The following is a 17336-nucleotide window of genomic DNA, read 5'->3' as shown; positions in this document are numbered from 1 at the left end:
TCATGAGACAGGAAAGATTAAGAACAGGAGAAAATAAAAGCTGGAAGTATATAGCGAAAGGTTAAAAACATGAGCAAGAAAAGGAAATTATCTTCAGAGTCTTCTATCACATCCTGTGCTGCAAGCACCTGAGCAAAGTCGGAAATGTTTGCATAGGACACAGTGCAGAGGTGAGGTTATTATTTCCAAACCATTCTGTTGGCTCTAGTAGAAGAAATAAGGTTTTGTGTTCAAAACTAAGAAAAACTGAGTGTGTTTCATTAAAACCAGTGCTCACTCTGCACTCTCGTATGCTATCAAATAACTTCGACCTATGTCAATGCCACCTGAATCCAGATCTGGTGGCAGAACAGAGGCTGAAACGCTTTGGCTGTGCCTACCTGCCAAGTATCAAGACACGTGCCTGGGTTAACCTTCACTTTAAAGAAAGCTGACGACATGCAAAATATTAATAAATAAACCCATTTTATTCTATAACCACGAACAGTAAGTTAGTAGAAAACTGAAAAAAAAAAAAAAGCAGAGCATCAAACCTGCACATCACAGTCATGCCCGAGAAACACAGTGGGGTTTTATCGTCTCAATTAAACACATTTAGTGTTTAGATACATTGCTCTGGGCAGATCTGAATGTTACTGATGCAGCTTACCGGCGCTATGTCTACAAGACGACATCAACCCCCAAACTGGATGAGGGAGCAGGTAAAAACACTTACGAGCTACTGAGAAGTTATTTAAAGGTGATTCCCGCTGGTCGACATCTTGAGGTCGTTCCTTGTAGCCAATGAACGTGCCATCGTTCTTTAAAAGAAAATACCGTGGCCTCCATGTTTTTATGTATTCTCCTGGAAAGAAAGGATGGGCAAAAGGAGAGAACATCAGAAAACACTCTGAAATACTGACTCGCCAATAATTTATTTTTTTTAAATATTAAAACTATATGTCATCCTGACATAGCAGCAGTTTTAAGAACATTCAGTTCATTCTGATACAAACAGTGGAAAAATACAGGCACTGAGTCAGATACGGCTAGCGATGTTAGCCATAAAAATGGGACTTCATAGAAGGTAAACAGCTATGTTTTGTTCTTCCATCTACTCCGATTTCCATTCAAATTCTGCAACATCTGCCTTAAATGCATTTTAAATTTTAAAAAAATCAGACCAGATGTCCTATGTATTATTTTTGCTATTGTCATTTTTCATACTGACAAGTGGAGAAATTTTTTTCATTTACATTTTGCAGCGCAAGTATTTTAAACAACAATGGGTAATTTACTAATTAGTCAACTGCTTTATCAAACCAACAGTCACTTTTAGAACGTAAGAAGATAATTCTCTGCTTAAGTTACATAACATCACTCACTCCTCTCAACATCTCAAGCATGAAACACAAGATGATATATCACAATATGAAGGGGAAAACACTGGATGATGTACAGCCACTACAAAGAAAAAAAAAATCTACTCTGAAAGATATTCCATCTTCCTTTCTCAACTAAAACATCCCTTGCCCACACCATGCTACTGCTCATCTGAGTAACCTGCATAGGTGACAGTGGCATGACTATGTTACAGCCATGTTCAAAATGTCCAGCAGTAGAATAAAAAGAAAAGAGCTGATCAAAACCTCAGTTATTTACTGGATTTACTCAGTTGGGCTTCAGGGAAGGAAGACAGGGGTTCCACCTGTGGCTCTTCTGGGTGACTCTGTCACTGGTGCCCCAGATTCCCCCTTTGCTCATTGTCCATGTTATTTTCTCAGTCTCTCCAGAACCTCAAACAGCTTTACATGGTGTCAAGCTGGCCTTCTAGGTCTTACAAGGCCCTGCAGTAATGTTTATTTTCTGCTGAATCACAAAAGCCTTACTCAAGGTACTATTCAAATCAGGGTACCAGCCACACTTTTCCAACTCTGCTTACCCCAACAACCGATTTAAGAAAAAAAAAAATGAAAAACCAGTGGTCACTACAAAGCCAGTCTGCCCTCCAGTACAGTTTTTCCAATGTTTGTTCAACATCAGGGAGAGGACAGGGCAGCAGACTAGGAATCCAGCTTCTCTCCAGTCTGCCGCAGCAGGAGCACGCCTGTGCACCCTGCGGTGCTGCTGGTACCCAGTGCCCACAGTTTCATCTGCTGGTGAGCTCCTCAAACAACCACCGAGAGCAATAAGAGGAAAAGGCTCCCCAGATTTATTGGCTCTGGCAACCTTCTGCTGCTCTCCCATTCTCCCAGGCTCTGCTCACACCCTCTTTTCCTGCTGTTCAGCTCTCCTCCACCAGTAATTTCTCCTCCCAGCGATGTACACCCTGCCCCAGGAACTCCCCTGCAGCTGCTTTGCCTCCTTCCTCTCTCCACAGACCTCCTCTCCTTCTGCGGTGCAGTTTCAACCTGCTTTGGGCACCAGCTGTGTCATTTCTTCTCCATTCAGGCTCATACTTTTCTCTCCTGAACACAGAAGCACAAGCAACCCCCATGCCCACACCGTACAGCCATGGGTGTGCACCCCTCTAGCTGCTGCTTTTGCCTGTTTAGCCCTCATTAGGCTTTTAATTTTCTAATCTAAAGCAAAAAACTAAGAGTTACTGAACTGGCAGAAAGAGTCATACAGAACTACCCTTCCAACAGGGGCCATGTCCACGGAAAATCCATTTGCACTGATGAAACAGGGCACGGGGTAAGAAAGACGAGAGGAAAAGGAATGAGCACAAACCTCCTCAGTCTTTCTTTTAGAGATGTCCGTTACAGCTGTAAGTGTTATACTAACCTATAAGGGGTTTACAAAAATGACATTGTCACTTTAGGAATTTCAAAAGAATGTGCCTATAGCTGTCATGTCTTAACATTTGTAAGCAAGGCAGTAAATGTAGAAGGTTTTGTTGTCACCATCTTTTTAATTCTGACCTTGATTAAAAGCTGAAAACTTTCTGGGATCAGGAGGAGATTATGAAGCCTTTCACATTTAAATTATCAGTCCAACTCAGCCCAGATCAGTGAGATTACTCCAATCTCATTACTATTACACCACAGATGTGACTACTGGGACAAGAAGATATATGGCATGCTCAATCCAGCTCTTGACTAGAGGTTTGCCAGGTAAGCAGGTCAGGGAGGTGGCTGCCTGGACCATCACGATTTTGGAATGCACTGTTACATACCTGACTCATTGGTATTTTCTTCTCTCACATAAAGCAGACGCAGTAGATCTAGGAACCATCGTACATCCCTTATCATACTGGCATTTAGTACTAAATCCAGATTGGATGGAACGAAAAATATCTGAAGAGGGTCAGGACAGAGAGGTTCCATTTCCCTTACTCCCTAATTCATGCTACACATCTTCCCCATCGGTATTTACAGAGGACGCATTTATTTTTTGCAGATTCTGAAATTATTATCTGGTTATTTTCAGTAAAGTATGCATAATTTTACACAAAATTACACTATACTGTCACAAGAGACTCTTCCTCTTAGATTAGATGCTTATGTTTGGCTCTCATACTTTCTTACAGCTTTATTCCACCGATCTGCTTCTGTTAGAAACACATCAACTAACAGGATTAATCATATAGTCTTTAAAATGGTGTATTCCATACATATATAGTATCCTCCTCCACACTCACTCTTTCTCTGTGAAACACCAAGGATTTCATTACTGCCAGGCATTTTGCAAGGACTATTCCGCTTGGACCTTCCCTTATCCACTGCATTAGCTGGTTCTGGGTTCCTGATCCACCATTTTAATTTGCAAATAAATAACAGGATTTTAACCTTATTTTTCCACATGTCTGGAGCTTAATGAATCCTGTAATATGGCAAGCATACATATTATTGATTATTGCTCTTGCCAAGGACAGTATGAGGCACACTGCAGCATCTGTGGTATAAATTTTATTATATAACACGCTGAGGTTATACTTCTGCATCTTGCAGCAAAGTGGCAAGACACTGCCTGGTGTGTGACTTCCCAATCAGATAATCTGTAAGTATAATTTTACATTCAAGCCTGAACAAACTATTGTTCCTCTATCGAAGTTCTGAAACACAGATTCACCAGTGCAGTCATCAAGAAAATGTACAAAGTGTGCATTGTTAAGAAAGAAGTTTCTATTTTTATTATTAGCTAAAACACTATAAACTTCCTACCACCTGTGAGGACCCCCACATTGATCACGACAGCAAATCTGAGTACTTTATGCAGAAAAGGAGTTCGTCAATACAGACAAAAAAATAATTATATGGAACCGCTGGGACAAAGCTGACTGAAAAACATTAACACCTTTTCCTTCCTCTGATATGCCTAGTAAGCTGTCATGCCTGAAGAGTGAACTAAGCTGATTCAATTTTTGCCCTGTATTTTTTGTTCATGCTGTGGTTTTGTTTTTAACACTTACAAGCGGTAAGTTACTTGAAGTTACTAATATTAGTTGTCATGTAGTCACACTAGAAGAACTGTACCAAGTACAGTAAATGCACGCCTGTGTGGCAAATTCTATCAGACAACACTAAAAAAAAAAAAAATAATAATAATGATCCACCATGGAAAAGTGAACAATTTACAAAGCAAAACATTTTTTCCTCTGTGATTCATTGCTTGTGTAATGCCCTGGCAGAGCCTTCTTTGTTTTCAGTAACAGAATGCTAACACTGCAGAGAGAGGAAAGCAAAAGCATGGGTTATAAATCCTACATATAAAATCCTGGAACCAAACAGACTCCTCTGTAGCTTGCTAGCTTTATTATTTAAAATCTTTATGTACCATTCTGTTTACTCCAAGCAATTTCCAAATTGCAAAGATTCCCAAACTGTATATATCTGGAAATACACACTAAGATTGTTATAGACCGATTTCCCTTTATTGCCTTGTGTCTGCCCCCACACACTGCACATTAAAATACTTAACACACACACTTAGAATGTAAATCCATCTCATGCCAGAAAAGCTTTTTCACAGTAACATGTACTGCAAAGCATGCTTATGCCTGAATATTTCAGAAAAAGTTAAACACAAAACTCTCTTGGTTCATGAAAAGTTAATTCTACTGAGGATTTACAATAATGCAGGGTTAGGTTATTTTCCTCTCCTCCCCACAACAGTATCTCACCGAATCTGGAGCTGTCTACCACTGATAGAGTGTCTAACATCAGAAACAGCTGCCACTCCCTGGGAAGCTCACGGGGTAAGCGGAGAATAATGAGCAGCAAGCACCAGCAGAACAAAAGAAAATCCATCTTTATTTACCAACTGCTGCATGCTTGTTGCTGCATCAAGCTCATTCAAAGCCAACACCACACCCTTTAATTCAGAACAGACTATATTTAAGAAGCCTCTATTTTTTTTTAATCAACTCATACATACCAATGGTTTGAAAAAAAATCATTAGGTTAACCAAGTCAGCATCCAATGATACCCTTGATATTTACAAAGGCACCGGACCATCTATTAACTTTCTTATGCCCCAAAGTAACCAGAACAAGCACAGGAGCACCAACTGAAAACAAGATCTCAGTTATACTGAAATGCACTCAAGTGGCTACCACAAATCTATAGATAAATAACGCATTAAACTTCCTGCTCTGAGCATCAGAAGTAGCACCAGTAATTACAATTAAGGTTAACGCTCAAAACATTAGAGCTTTTGAGTTATGCAAACCTTCTCTACGTTCCCACCCGCTCCAGAGATGTACAACATTCCTTGATTGTACAGCCCTGAATCGTCCAAAGGGAACACCAGAGTTATGCCAATCGCAGCGCTAATGTGCCACCGGTCAAAGGCAGAATGACTCATTTCTGAGGCTTCAATGGCCGCGAGAAGTGGTCTGCATCCTGTCAGCCTAATAAGGTTCAGCGAAACAGATGCCAGCTTCCTTAAAAACGCGAAGCTTTCAGGAGCTGCCATCTCCTGCGTGCTGGAGAGCGGGACAGGGATTTACAGCTAGCTTCTGCTGTTTGAGTAAATAGGGTAAGTGTCCGCTCCCTTCAAAACCAGCTGAAATCAAAACAGATTTGGAAAAAGAAAGCAGGGCTTGAAAACTTGCCTTTGCATTTCTAAAGCACTTGGAACCAAGTCCTTTCCAAAGGCAGAGAGCTAATTCTGGATCTTAACGACTTGACACCAAACAATTAAGTCTAGGGTGACCCAAATGAAAACTCTCAGTTCAAATATGTATTTTTTTTTTTTTTTAAATAGCTGCACAGACACCCACCAGGCTGGTACAGCACTCTTCACTTCCCTCAACAAACTGTCAAAACAAGATATTTAAACACAGTGCCAGATTTTCGGTAGCTTGGGGAAGGGAAAAAGAAAGAGAGGGAAAAAAAAAAAAAAAAAAAAAAAAAAGAGGTTATGCTAATGTCTTTCCCAACAGGCTCAAGGAGAGAGGAGGACCTCTGGTTTGTCTGCCTATTCAGAGGCGCAGCGAAGGGGGCTGGTTCTTTGATGATTTTTTTTCTCCCCTGGCCCCTCTCTGGATGCCTCCTCGGCCGTCGCCCCCAGCGTACAGCTGCGGAGGAGCCGCCTGTGCCCGGAATCTCAATGAGGCGGCCAGGCCTGCTGCCGGGGCTGCTCCCCGGTGGGGAGGTCAGCCTGCGGCCCGCAGCCCGCCTGTGCCAGGCTGACGCTCCACAGCTCCCCCGCACCCTTCACCGGCCCCACGCGGGGTCCCACGGTCGCAAGGGGCTAATTCGGGGCCCGGCAAATCCCCTCCCTGCTTCATGCTCCCTCGGGCGGCTGGACGGTCGTGCGGCGCGGCGGCAGCCCGCGTGGCCGTGACCGACGTGACTGCCAACAGGTTAAGAAGAAATGCCTCCTCCTCCTCCTCCTCCTCCAGCTTGGCTTCGGCTTTTCTAAACCTGCAGCCGTTTCTCACGCTCACAGAGAGCTGCAATACAGGGCACCTGCTTCATTATCATATCTTGGGGGAATTTGGGGAGGGAGGCAGGGAGGGAGGGAGGGATGAGGGGAGCTGGAGGTGGGGCACAGGGGGATGGCTGAGCGGTCTGGCCTTCCAGCCACAAAGGGAGCCCCACGAGGGCTACTCCTGGTCCCCTGGCACCCCACATCTGTAAATGAACTTCAGAAAGCAACAAACAGCCTTGGCTCAGCGCTTCCCACGAAGCTCTATGGGTGCGCTGTGTAGAAAAATAAGCATATTGAAAGCTGCCCCTGTCTTTAGTTACACAACAGCGGGGATGGGAACCACCTAACGAAGACAAGGAATGGGTGTTCTGATTCACAGAGCTAGGCCATGGGAGAGATCAGAAGCCAGATTATGGAGAAAGAAAAAAAAGATTCTCACCCAATACTTTCTCCATGCAGGGGATGGACAACTACCACATGCTCCGATTCCATCTCTGTTAAAGGGTTTGAGATCACCAGCCAACATCACCACTACAGAAGATGACACCTCTCTGCTTTTATCAATGTATTTCAACTGTATGGTTATGTAAAACTGAAACATGGAGGTTTATCTTTTTTTTTTTTTTTTTTTTTTTTGCTGAATTTCAGTTTAGAAGGTCAAAAATGTTGCCATATTGCTTACAGCAATCAATTTAAGCAATACCAGATATTCCCAAAGGAGCAAAAGAGAATTAATCAGCATGTAAAAAACTCCTTACTCCTACCTTTGGCACAGCTTAGTCAGGCTAGTCCTAACCTACAGCTGTCTCCAGTGGGAGAAGATGTAAATGAAGTTTCATTAAAAACAGCAGTTTTAAGGATAGCTACATAAATTACAGGAAAGTATAAAGCGATTTCTTAAACTACACTGGAAACAATTTCAGAGTGAATTGCATCTCCACTACCTCACGGTGGGAGCAAAAGGACTTAAAACTACCATGAGGTGTCCAACACAATTAGAGAAATCTTTTCTGTAACATGTTCGCAAAGCAGCTACAGCATTTTAACAAAATAAAACGTTCCTGTAACAAAAAGTGTCATCACGTATTTCTGACAGGTGCCCAACTCTTTCTCATTTTTATAAATAAATAAAAGTGACAGAAGAGGTGTGAGATTCACTGAATTGAATTACACATGATTGGAACAATTACTTCTCCCCAAGTATTTTTTACCTTGACACTGTAATGGAAAATAGCACAAGCAGCTAACAAGGCACTTACACTAAAAAGCCTCTCCAACTTTTTAAATATCTTCCTTTAGAGGAGGGAAGTACCTACAACTATTCCTCGAGCTCAATCTGAAGTTAGAACAATCAGTATTTCTGCAAATCAGGCTCTTAAATACACCGCATGTATTTATATAAAGGGTGTGACTTAATCTTCCAAAGATTTTATGATCTCTACTAAAAACACAAAGAAAAAAAACACACCAGAAACACCAAACATGCCACACCCTGGTGTATTTGAACAAGGAAGGGCTTTTCTAGACATCATCTAAAAGCTCATTTAATTATTTTACCTCTTAGCATAGGCATCCTTAGCCGTGACTCTTGCGCTTACCTGAACACATGCCTTATTTGAATATGACATATCCAGTTTTGTTCTTCAGCAAATCCAGAGACCAATAGATAGTGTAAGAAGGGACAAAGCAAAGCAAAGCTCTTGGAGAGATTAAACAAAGTAAGTCTGGAAACACAGTTTCAGCTTGTATTCATAGGGCTGCCTACATGCAGAAGATGTTCAGGAAAAGCATCATTAATTGATTAAAAATTGATTTTAGGTCCCTTCCTCCACCCCCCCTATTAAAAAAAAGACTAGGAGAGCCAAAGACTCAGGTGTGAGTGATTTTTACGATGCACTTATTTTCTTTGTGAACATTAAACCTGAAGAGTGCTCAGCAGAGGCTCCCCATTAAAATCCCAAAATTGGTGAATCTGAGAGGTGAGCTGGTAACCTGAGGGGTGGATGAACACAGGAAACCAAGAGAAAGGAGAGAAAAAGCAGGACACAGCCACACAGAAAACGTCTGCAGCGAAGACTCATGAGTCCCTGGCTTGTTCTTCTAGGCTCCCATTAGTAGATCATTGTGCCATTCACAAAGCGAATCAAAACCTCAGGGAATTGTAAAGAAATGGTGAAAAAAAGGCTAAGGGACATTAGGGGAGATTTATGGAAACAGCAGCTTTTCTAAAACAGATGATATGGACCAACCTCAGAGGTGGTTCAAAACTGAGAAAAAAGCTTTATTTTTAAAAACTAAGCTGCGGAACATGGACTTTTATAAATAAGCAGTTTACGGAGGGTAAGAAATTAACACATCATATTGTTATCCTTTAGCTTCTGGGTTTGAGTATTAATTTTCAACACAAATACACAGCGCTGTTTTAGGCCACTTACAATAAAAGCTCTACCAGTAATTGTGATCATGCTGTGCATCAGGAAATTTCTTTAAAGTGCCAAGAAAAAAAATCAATGCTGAATTTTAAACATGTTTATATAAACACTCACTGGGTAAATATTTCATAGAAAGATGCATAAAAGCCAAGTTAAGCAAATATTTCAATGGTAAAAATAAGAAGCAACATTAAAAAAATGGGTGTGCTGTTTACATGGCTGGGGCTACTTTGGATTTCCCTTCTTCATTTCGTCACTAGCAAGTCTGCAAAACCCTGGAGGAGCACACAGAGACCATGCTAATGCTAACAAAACGTTTCGTTTATCTTGAGCCATTTAATGGCTATCAATGGAAAAATTACAAGCACTTCCCAGAAAGCAAGTTCTAATATTTGTTATCATGGCAACCTCCTGGTTACGCCTCCAAATTTAGTATTACACAGATAACTTTTACTGAGTCACTACCCCAAACTCAGCAATGAAAGTCTCCTCCAGATAACAGGAATGCCTGCCTCAGTTCAGAGGAATTCTGCAAAGTAACTTAATTGCATACTGAAAATTTATTAAAGCAACTTCACCACTGTGTAACATGAGAGCAAACAGCCACTGTAGCGCTAGTGCTAAGCTTAGCTGAGTAACACAAGTGTAAGAAGCTCTGCCAAGGATTTTTGTGCCTTGGAGTGAGGTGTGTCATCACCACAAAGCAGATCACAATCCACACTGCTACCTCAGCAGGGTCACAGGCTCAGCTAGACATGCTCTGTCACCTTAAACACTATTAAAACTCATTTATTTTTACAATATACACTAAAAATATCAAGTCTCAGTATAGTCAAACAGCAAAATTCCTGCTGAATTTCAATGGTACCACAATTTAGCCCTGTAATATTGAAATATATGTATGTACTACTAAAACCACATACATATCGTAACTATTATTTTTTGAGCCCCAAAATCATCTATTACAGTGAGCTCATCATACCTCTCACTAACAGCTCCAAGCTCCAGGAGAGATGCTTTCCAGTCAGTCCCATGAAAATCTGTTTCTTAAACCAGGAGGAATGAAATAAAGACCGACCTACCTTGACATTTTTATCATGAATTAATTTTCATGTGCTAACAGCATCTTGGTATGTTAAAGCCACTTTTCATTTTTTTTAAAAGCATCAAAAATGAAAGGTATATACCACACAGAAGCAAAAAGCAGACGGGCATAGGAAGGTGGGAGCTTGAATTACGTTTTCCAGCATGCAGTGCCCTATACTGTTGTTTTGGGAAGACATGGCAAAAATTCCAATCTCCTCTTTTAAAACTGCTCCTATTACCAGGGGAAAACCAAATATCACTCTCTACCCCCAGCCAGCCCTAAACTGACACTAATTTCCATGGTCACTGAACCTGGCACTTGCCCCATCGGATCTGCAGAGGTCAGGGACTGCTGCATCGGCTGCACTTTTCCTCCACACCTGATTTTCCAAGCACAGCATACCACACAATTGCTCCTCACCACGCACATCCCCTCTACTACCTGAATCCTAAAAACCCTGTCCCATAACTGAGCACAGTCCACTCTCTGTAGTACATCTTCCCACTCTTACTAGCATGTCCCTAAAGAACAGAAGCAAAACAAACACCAAAATTCATACCCTGCCTAGCTACCTTTCAGGTTTGTAGGAGAACTTGCAACAACTACAGCAGCTGTCCAGGAGAGTTACATTCACACACTTTAAACTTGAAAACACCAGGAAGCCATAAATAAAGCTTTAAACTCATATGAGGGTTTTTTTTGCTTTGTCTTGTTTATAAACTATTAATTTAAAAAAAAAAAAAAAAAAAAAAAAAAAAAAGAGAGAGAGGAAAAAAACCCGTACAGGTCACCTGAGGTAATGTTCCTGAAGAAGGGCACCTGGGGCCATGCTTGTGCCTCAGGGACTTCTGCAAAGGAAGGTACATGCACATGTATAGAAAACCCGGCATGCAAACCCTGCTTTGTCGTTCAGTGCTCAGCACACGCTCTGGTTACAGCATTTTCTTCCACTGGTCCCTAATCTGATGCTGTCAGCTCAGGCAGCAGCTGCGAGGGGCTCCTCTGCCGCCCCAGGGGTCAAACCAAGCCAGGCCACCCTGAAAACCCCGCTGCTGCTGCCAGCAAGGCAGGAGGGGAGCAGGAGGAGAAAGGGGGAGGACAGAGGCCCCTTGTGCAGGGGGAAGGGTGTAGTAGACACGAGCCAGGATGTGGCTACCACAATTCTGCCTGGAGTCTGCTGCATCAGAGAGGAGGATGCTGACAAAGGGCCGAGCTGGGGTGTCGCCGGTCGTTTGGGTCTCTGGGTCTCCTCTGGGCACAGGGGGAAGGCACTGAGCTGCTGCGAGCACAGGCAGGGCAGGGAGAGGTGGCAGCCTGACCCTCACCCCAGGCCACACCGGTTGTGCCGTGGCCATCGCCAGGGCTGGTCTTGGTCGCATCCCAGCAGCAATGAGAGCAGCTGGAAGGGCAGGCTGTGCCCAGCCCATGGGGACAGCATCGCTCCCCATTCAGAACCCTGGTCTTGAATCATGGGCAGATCTGAGCAAGTTTAAATAGCGAAGCTACATCCTTTAAATATATACACACACACACACACACACACGTATGTTAAACGGAGCTAATGCAGATGCTGGCCACGAGCACACGACATCGCTGCACTGACCCTGCTCCTTCACAGGCAGAGCCAATGCTCACAGTGAAATCTTCCAAAAGTCAGGCTGGCCATGAAACTCAGCTCACCCTCTGGTTTGGGGAAGCTATAAAGTTTAGGTTATTTCCAAATTAATGCTTTCATGCATTTATTTCCCCCTCCCCCTTCACGTTGTGAGAAAACCACTTTAACATCAGGATTACACTTTTAGTATCAAGCTAACAGAAAAGAAAAAAGTTTCCAAAAAGCCATCACTGCACACTCACAGTGGCTAATCTGCAATTTTCATTTATCCACAGCACACTAAATGAATCTTTGTAGTGGGCAGACCTTGTTGCAAATTACAGTTTTCTAAACACCACCATGCCTGGGTACAGAAATTGGAAAGTACAGGTAACACCCTCTCCTTTTTTTTAAAAAAAAGAGACACAACAAAGGACCCACAGGAAAATTACTGTCCTGATAATACATTTGGTGATAAAATTGCAGTTCAACTACAAAATTAACTAAGCACAAGTCCACTATTGGGTCACCATCACTGGCTTGAGAGTATGTTTTTTTACATACTTTTCTGCCCCTCACAAGAGAATCAACAGTTCCTAGTTTAATCATCTCCCCTTTCCAAAAGAAACAGAAGCCTTTTTAAGTAATGAAGACATTTAGCTATTTAAGCACAGGCGCAGTACAAGATTAAGATGGATTAGAAAAAATAATCCAAACCAAATGTCTCCATCATGATAAAATTTCCCAATAAACCTTAAATCAACAGGTACCCAATTTCAGGTATAAAATCTGATTGAAAGTGCTGCTGCTTTGAAAAACTACTGTTTTCTTCTGTGCCTCCTTACTAAAAATGCAGTCCAAATTGCTATTTCCATAAAGAAATATATCCACTATTGACAGAAGTTCTATGAAAAATTCTTGGTGACCTGCACAGATTCTTGTACCTAACCCAGACATAAAGTTTACAGTAATTTATTACACAAAAATCAACTGCTCTGCAAACCAGGCTCTTGTTCCATGCTGCAATTGGAATTTCTACCAAACAGGGAGGGGGTAATTAAATAGCTTCCCTTGCAGTCCTCAATTCTTTGCACGTGATTCATGACAGCACACAGGATGGAGAGAAGGGTAGTTATGGCACTCTATATACTTTGCATTTCATCAGGTACGCTTCCCTGTTTTAAGCTTTAAAAGGGAAACTATAAACAGTAAGCTGCAAAAAGGTTGATGATGAAACAGCAAAAGACAAACAGGGGTGGGGGAAATAAAAGGAATTTTAAAAATGAGGTTTAGCATCACAAACATCAATGCCTTTTAAAAACAAGAGATCCAGCCGTATTTCCCCCTTCCTTTGTACTGAAGTTTAATAAACATTTTCTCCAAGTTACTAATTTTGAGAAAATCGCTGGATAAACACTTGTGTTAACCCAGTTACATGGCTCGGTGCCAAACGTAATGCCAAACTTCCCAGTTGCAAAACGAGCTGTTTTTACACACCAAAGTAACCACGCAGCAGGCCTGCCGAGCCTGAAGACAGCTGACAGAGATGACTGTTGCTGTCCCCCCATTGCACCGACATCCATCCAAATACCAACATCTGCTGTGCTACAATTTACTTTTTACACAACATTTAGCAAAACAGTGCCTCTGACTGCAACATCATTAAGGAAGTAACAACAAATAAATCGCAAAGTCCCATCAGACAATTGTAAAATTAAAGCATAGTTTGTCTTGCATACACTGAGCTTTAGTTCAGATGTATTGGACTTCAGAAATAATAAGCATTAGAATTTGTTTTCTTTTATTAAACACACAAGACAAAATTCTGTAAACCGTGACAAGCGTAATCCATCGTTACAGTTTTGAGGATACTGACTTCACCCAGTAGGCAGAGAAGCAGATGCCTGCAAGGCAGCCTGGCCTGCCCGGTACCATCGCTGCAACCCAGACTACTAACAGGATTACACTGTGCCTGGAAGCATAAGAAGTGCACTCTCGATTTGGGGCCCGCTCCTTTTCCAACACCCAGGGTGTGTATTTGTGCTTGCAAAGTAAGGAATTAACATTCCTAAAAACTAAAGCGCCCTTTGCTTTGAAGGCAGGATGGCGCATGGGGGCCAAGGCAATGGGGTGCCACCCCACAGGGATGAGGTGGCAAGGCAGGCTCCGGTAGCGAGTCCTGTTACAAATTCAAACCAGGATTTAAGCTCCTAAGTGAAAGCCAGGCTTGGTTAGCGGTTCCACTGCACCGCCCAACACGCTTCATGTTGCAGAAGTCTCTACATGATGTGGTGTCCTCCAATTGTCCTTCACACCTGTGTCACCCAGGGTGCTGCAAGTCAGAATGGGGCAGCATTGTCACCCTGACGCTGCCATGGGGCTCGGGCTTTTATTGCTACACAGGTAAAAGAGGAGAAAAAAACGAGAATTTTAATCTTTAAAATTGCGACCAGTCTTCAAAAGTAATTCTCTCTTCCTCCTGTCCTGCAGTAATTCTATGAATGCAAAAATAAGCAAAAAAAAAAAAAAATTCTCACTTTCTTTTGAAAAGCAGATACTGAATGGAAAATTTAATCAAAAAACAACTTGAATTCTGATAGGCATCAATTAAGGGGTTTCCTTCAATCTTTCTGCTCCTTATCACCACCTTTAACACAACCTAAAAATCGCCGAAGTTAGAAGAAACAACATTTTTTTTGTGGGAAAACACACTCCCCCCTACATCTCCAGACATTGTGTCTGTCAGGAACAACAACATACCCAACACTCAGCTCAAGATACAAGAACTTGGCAGGCTGTATCTCAAAGCAATTTCACCAAAACAATACAATTTCCCTCAAATCCCTATCAGCTTAATAGTGAAAGACAATAATATGTCAGATAACATACACAGCAAACATTTTGGTAAATTCAGTGGATATTCTTTAGCCAATTTGCAGATAAAAACAGTCAACATCCACAGCTAGATTAACAAAAGTGCTTAACTAATTTCGTGCTTAATTCACGCTAAAGTCAAGGGGTTAGGCACTTATATACTTCTGGGGGTTTTGGCCAGCGTTGATTTGTGTCAGATGTCATGACAATATATACATATGCCCATCGTGGGACACAGGAGAAGCTGTGGAAGGCACAGCCTATTCGTAGATCTTCTCCTGAGCAGGGATTTAGAGGACAGTCTCCTCCGTGCTAGCTACTACTTATTTGCACAACAGGAGTCAAGGTCCATCAGAAACTTATCTGAAGAGCTGCTCCTGCGCAAACTTTAGGTTCAACCTCTGAGTTCAGAACTGAAACACTATTTGTTTGTCCATTTATCCCCTGGCACAGTTGGCTTTTTGTCAGACAGATGTATGCCACATGCAAGTCATTTCCCAATCTCTCTGCTCCACCTCCGTCCACGCACTCTGCACACACTCTGACCCCTCGGCAAATGTTATAAGAGAGGAGGAAGTGTTTCTGACAGTTTGCACACTCTTCACAACAATTTTATTGCAGGTTATAAATGTTTTCTCCTGCCCCCCCCCAACGCTACTTGTAAGGAAGCAAAGCAAAACAAACAAAGAAATCCACCACTTTCCAAACAACTGAATGCCCTAAACCCAGCAGCAGGAAAGGGGAGGGAAGGGGTGGAGAGGAAAAGACGGAGAGGATGGATTACACTAAAGATATTTTTGTCCTCTTCAAGTGGATGGGCAGAGACAACTAAATATAGAATTCATCAAAGCAGGTGAACAAGAAAGATGGCAGGAGCCACATGTTTCAAGGAGCAAGCAATAAACAAAGTACAATTCTTCCTCCTGGCCCAAAAAGCTCCCCGAAGCATACTTCAATTTACATGAGCAAGATTTGATTGAATAAATGTTCAACTCACCACAGCCTTTCCTTTGGACATGTGACCATGTAAATGTTAAGCAGATAGGTTTCCTGTCTCTTACCTGCTTGTACTATATATAAACAAGCACTCCGAACCAGGACAGAAGCCCACGTTAAAATGGAAAGAGGTTTGCACTCTTCTGTGGTGTCTTTGGACAGAAAATCTCTCTAAGAAAGTATGTTTGCATGTACAGCTGGGTAATAAAGCATGGCTTGAAATCAAATGTTAAGGAATGTTATGTTGTCAGTGGCAACACAAAGGATGTGGTTTCTGTGAAATTTAACCAGTTATGTCAAGGACAATATCTTTCTTCTGGTCAAACTGCAGTCCATGGCTTGTTCAGAGTAACTGCTACAGTAGTTTGAATTTCGCAAGTGAAAATCCATTCATACGTATTTTTAACTCCTTCCAGGGTCTGAGTGTGTCTCGGAAATGTACTGGGTGCCTGTTGCCAGAAGCAAGTATTCCATTTAGTCACTGTGAGCAGTCCACGCTGGCAAACGCAGGAGTAGCAAGTCTCACTCCTGCTCTTGGGCTCTCAGAGCCTGCAGTCCAGGATGCAAACAGTAGCATTTAGCAAGGATGTTAAGTGCTTTGCTGGTATGCACACAGTAGTGAACAAGGTAACATTCAGAGAAAAGACATGGCACCAGTCAAGCCATGACTGCAGAGGAAGCCACACTCACATCAGTGCTGTAACCTACCATCGGGCTTAAAGAACAGAAAGCTTTTATGCGGAACATTTCCCTTCTTCCATCTGTGCTCCCAGTTACCACAATATCCAAAAGCCCCACAGCCTGAGCTGCATTTGTCCTCACAACATCCCTGTGAAGTAGGGAAGTGCTGTTATCACCATTTTACAGATAGGGAACTGGGGCACAGAGAGATAAAAATAACCTTATCTGAGATGATCATATAGGAGGAAGTTTGTGGCAGAACAGGGGAGGACCAGCTTCAATTCTCAGATCCAGGACGGTACTCTAAAACACCAGCCACCTCTTCAGCTTCTAGATGCTCTGCCTTCAGTTTGACTGACCTACCTATCTCCCCTGGGCAACAAGGAATGGGGAATGCCTACGTCTTTTATTAATAGCATTTCCAGCCAAGCAAAAATGGAAGAGGGTATCACATGCAGGCATTGTTTGTATTCAGAAGTCCAAATCCGAACAACAAAAACAATTTCCAAGATAGTCAGCACTATCCTGGTATTGTGGGAAAAAGGAAGGAAGATGTATCAAGTTTTCAAAGTAGAAAAATAAATTAAAAAAAAAAAATACATCGCAGGTCATAAGTACAATTTTAAAATAGTTAGTGAAAGTTTTAATACGAAGCTGGTACTAGATATGCATCCTTCAAGAACCTCCCTGTTCAGGAAGTTTTAGGTTATAAAACAACAAGAAATAAAAAAATCCCTTTGGAACTACAGCTATCTCATTTCAGACACAGATCTAAACAAAGATCTGATGTAGTTTCATATGGAGACCTTGGCT

At 42.1% G+C, this 17336-nt stretch overlaps 1 protein-coding gene across 5 annotated transcripts in view; it reads right to left on the bottom strand.

The window, feature by feature from the left end:
- Nucleotides 1-17336, bottom strand: part of AKT1 (AKT serine/threonine kinase 1) — a 75960-nt gene that overhangs the window by 35495 nt on the left and 23129 nt on the right. For all 5 annotated transcript variants that reach the window (XM_032981658.2, XM_042799040.1, XM_042799039.1 and 2 more), the window contains one exon: nucleotides 716-844. In XM_032981658.2, the coding sequence (XP_032837549.1) occupies nucleotides 716-844 (129 nt within the window). The remainder of the gene's footprint in view (nucleotides 1-715; nucleotides 845-17336) is intronic.

This window comes from Tyto alba, unplaced genomic scaffold (assembly GCF_018691265.1).
Source record: "Tyto alba isolate M040663 unplaced genomic scaffold, T.alba_DEE_v4.0 Super-Scaffold_29, whole genome shotgun sequence".
NCBI classification, from domain to species: Eukaryota; Metazoa; Chordata; class Aves; order Strigiformes; family Tytonidae; genus Tyto; species Tyto alba.
This window is presented reverse-complemented; position numbering and strand designations above follow the sequence as displayed.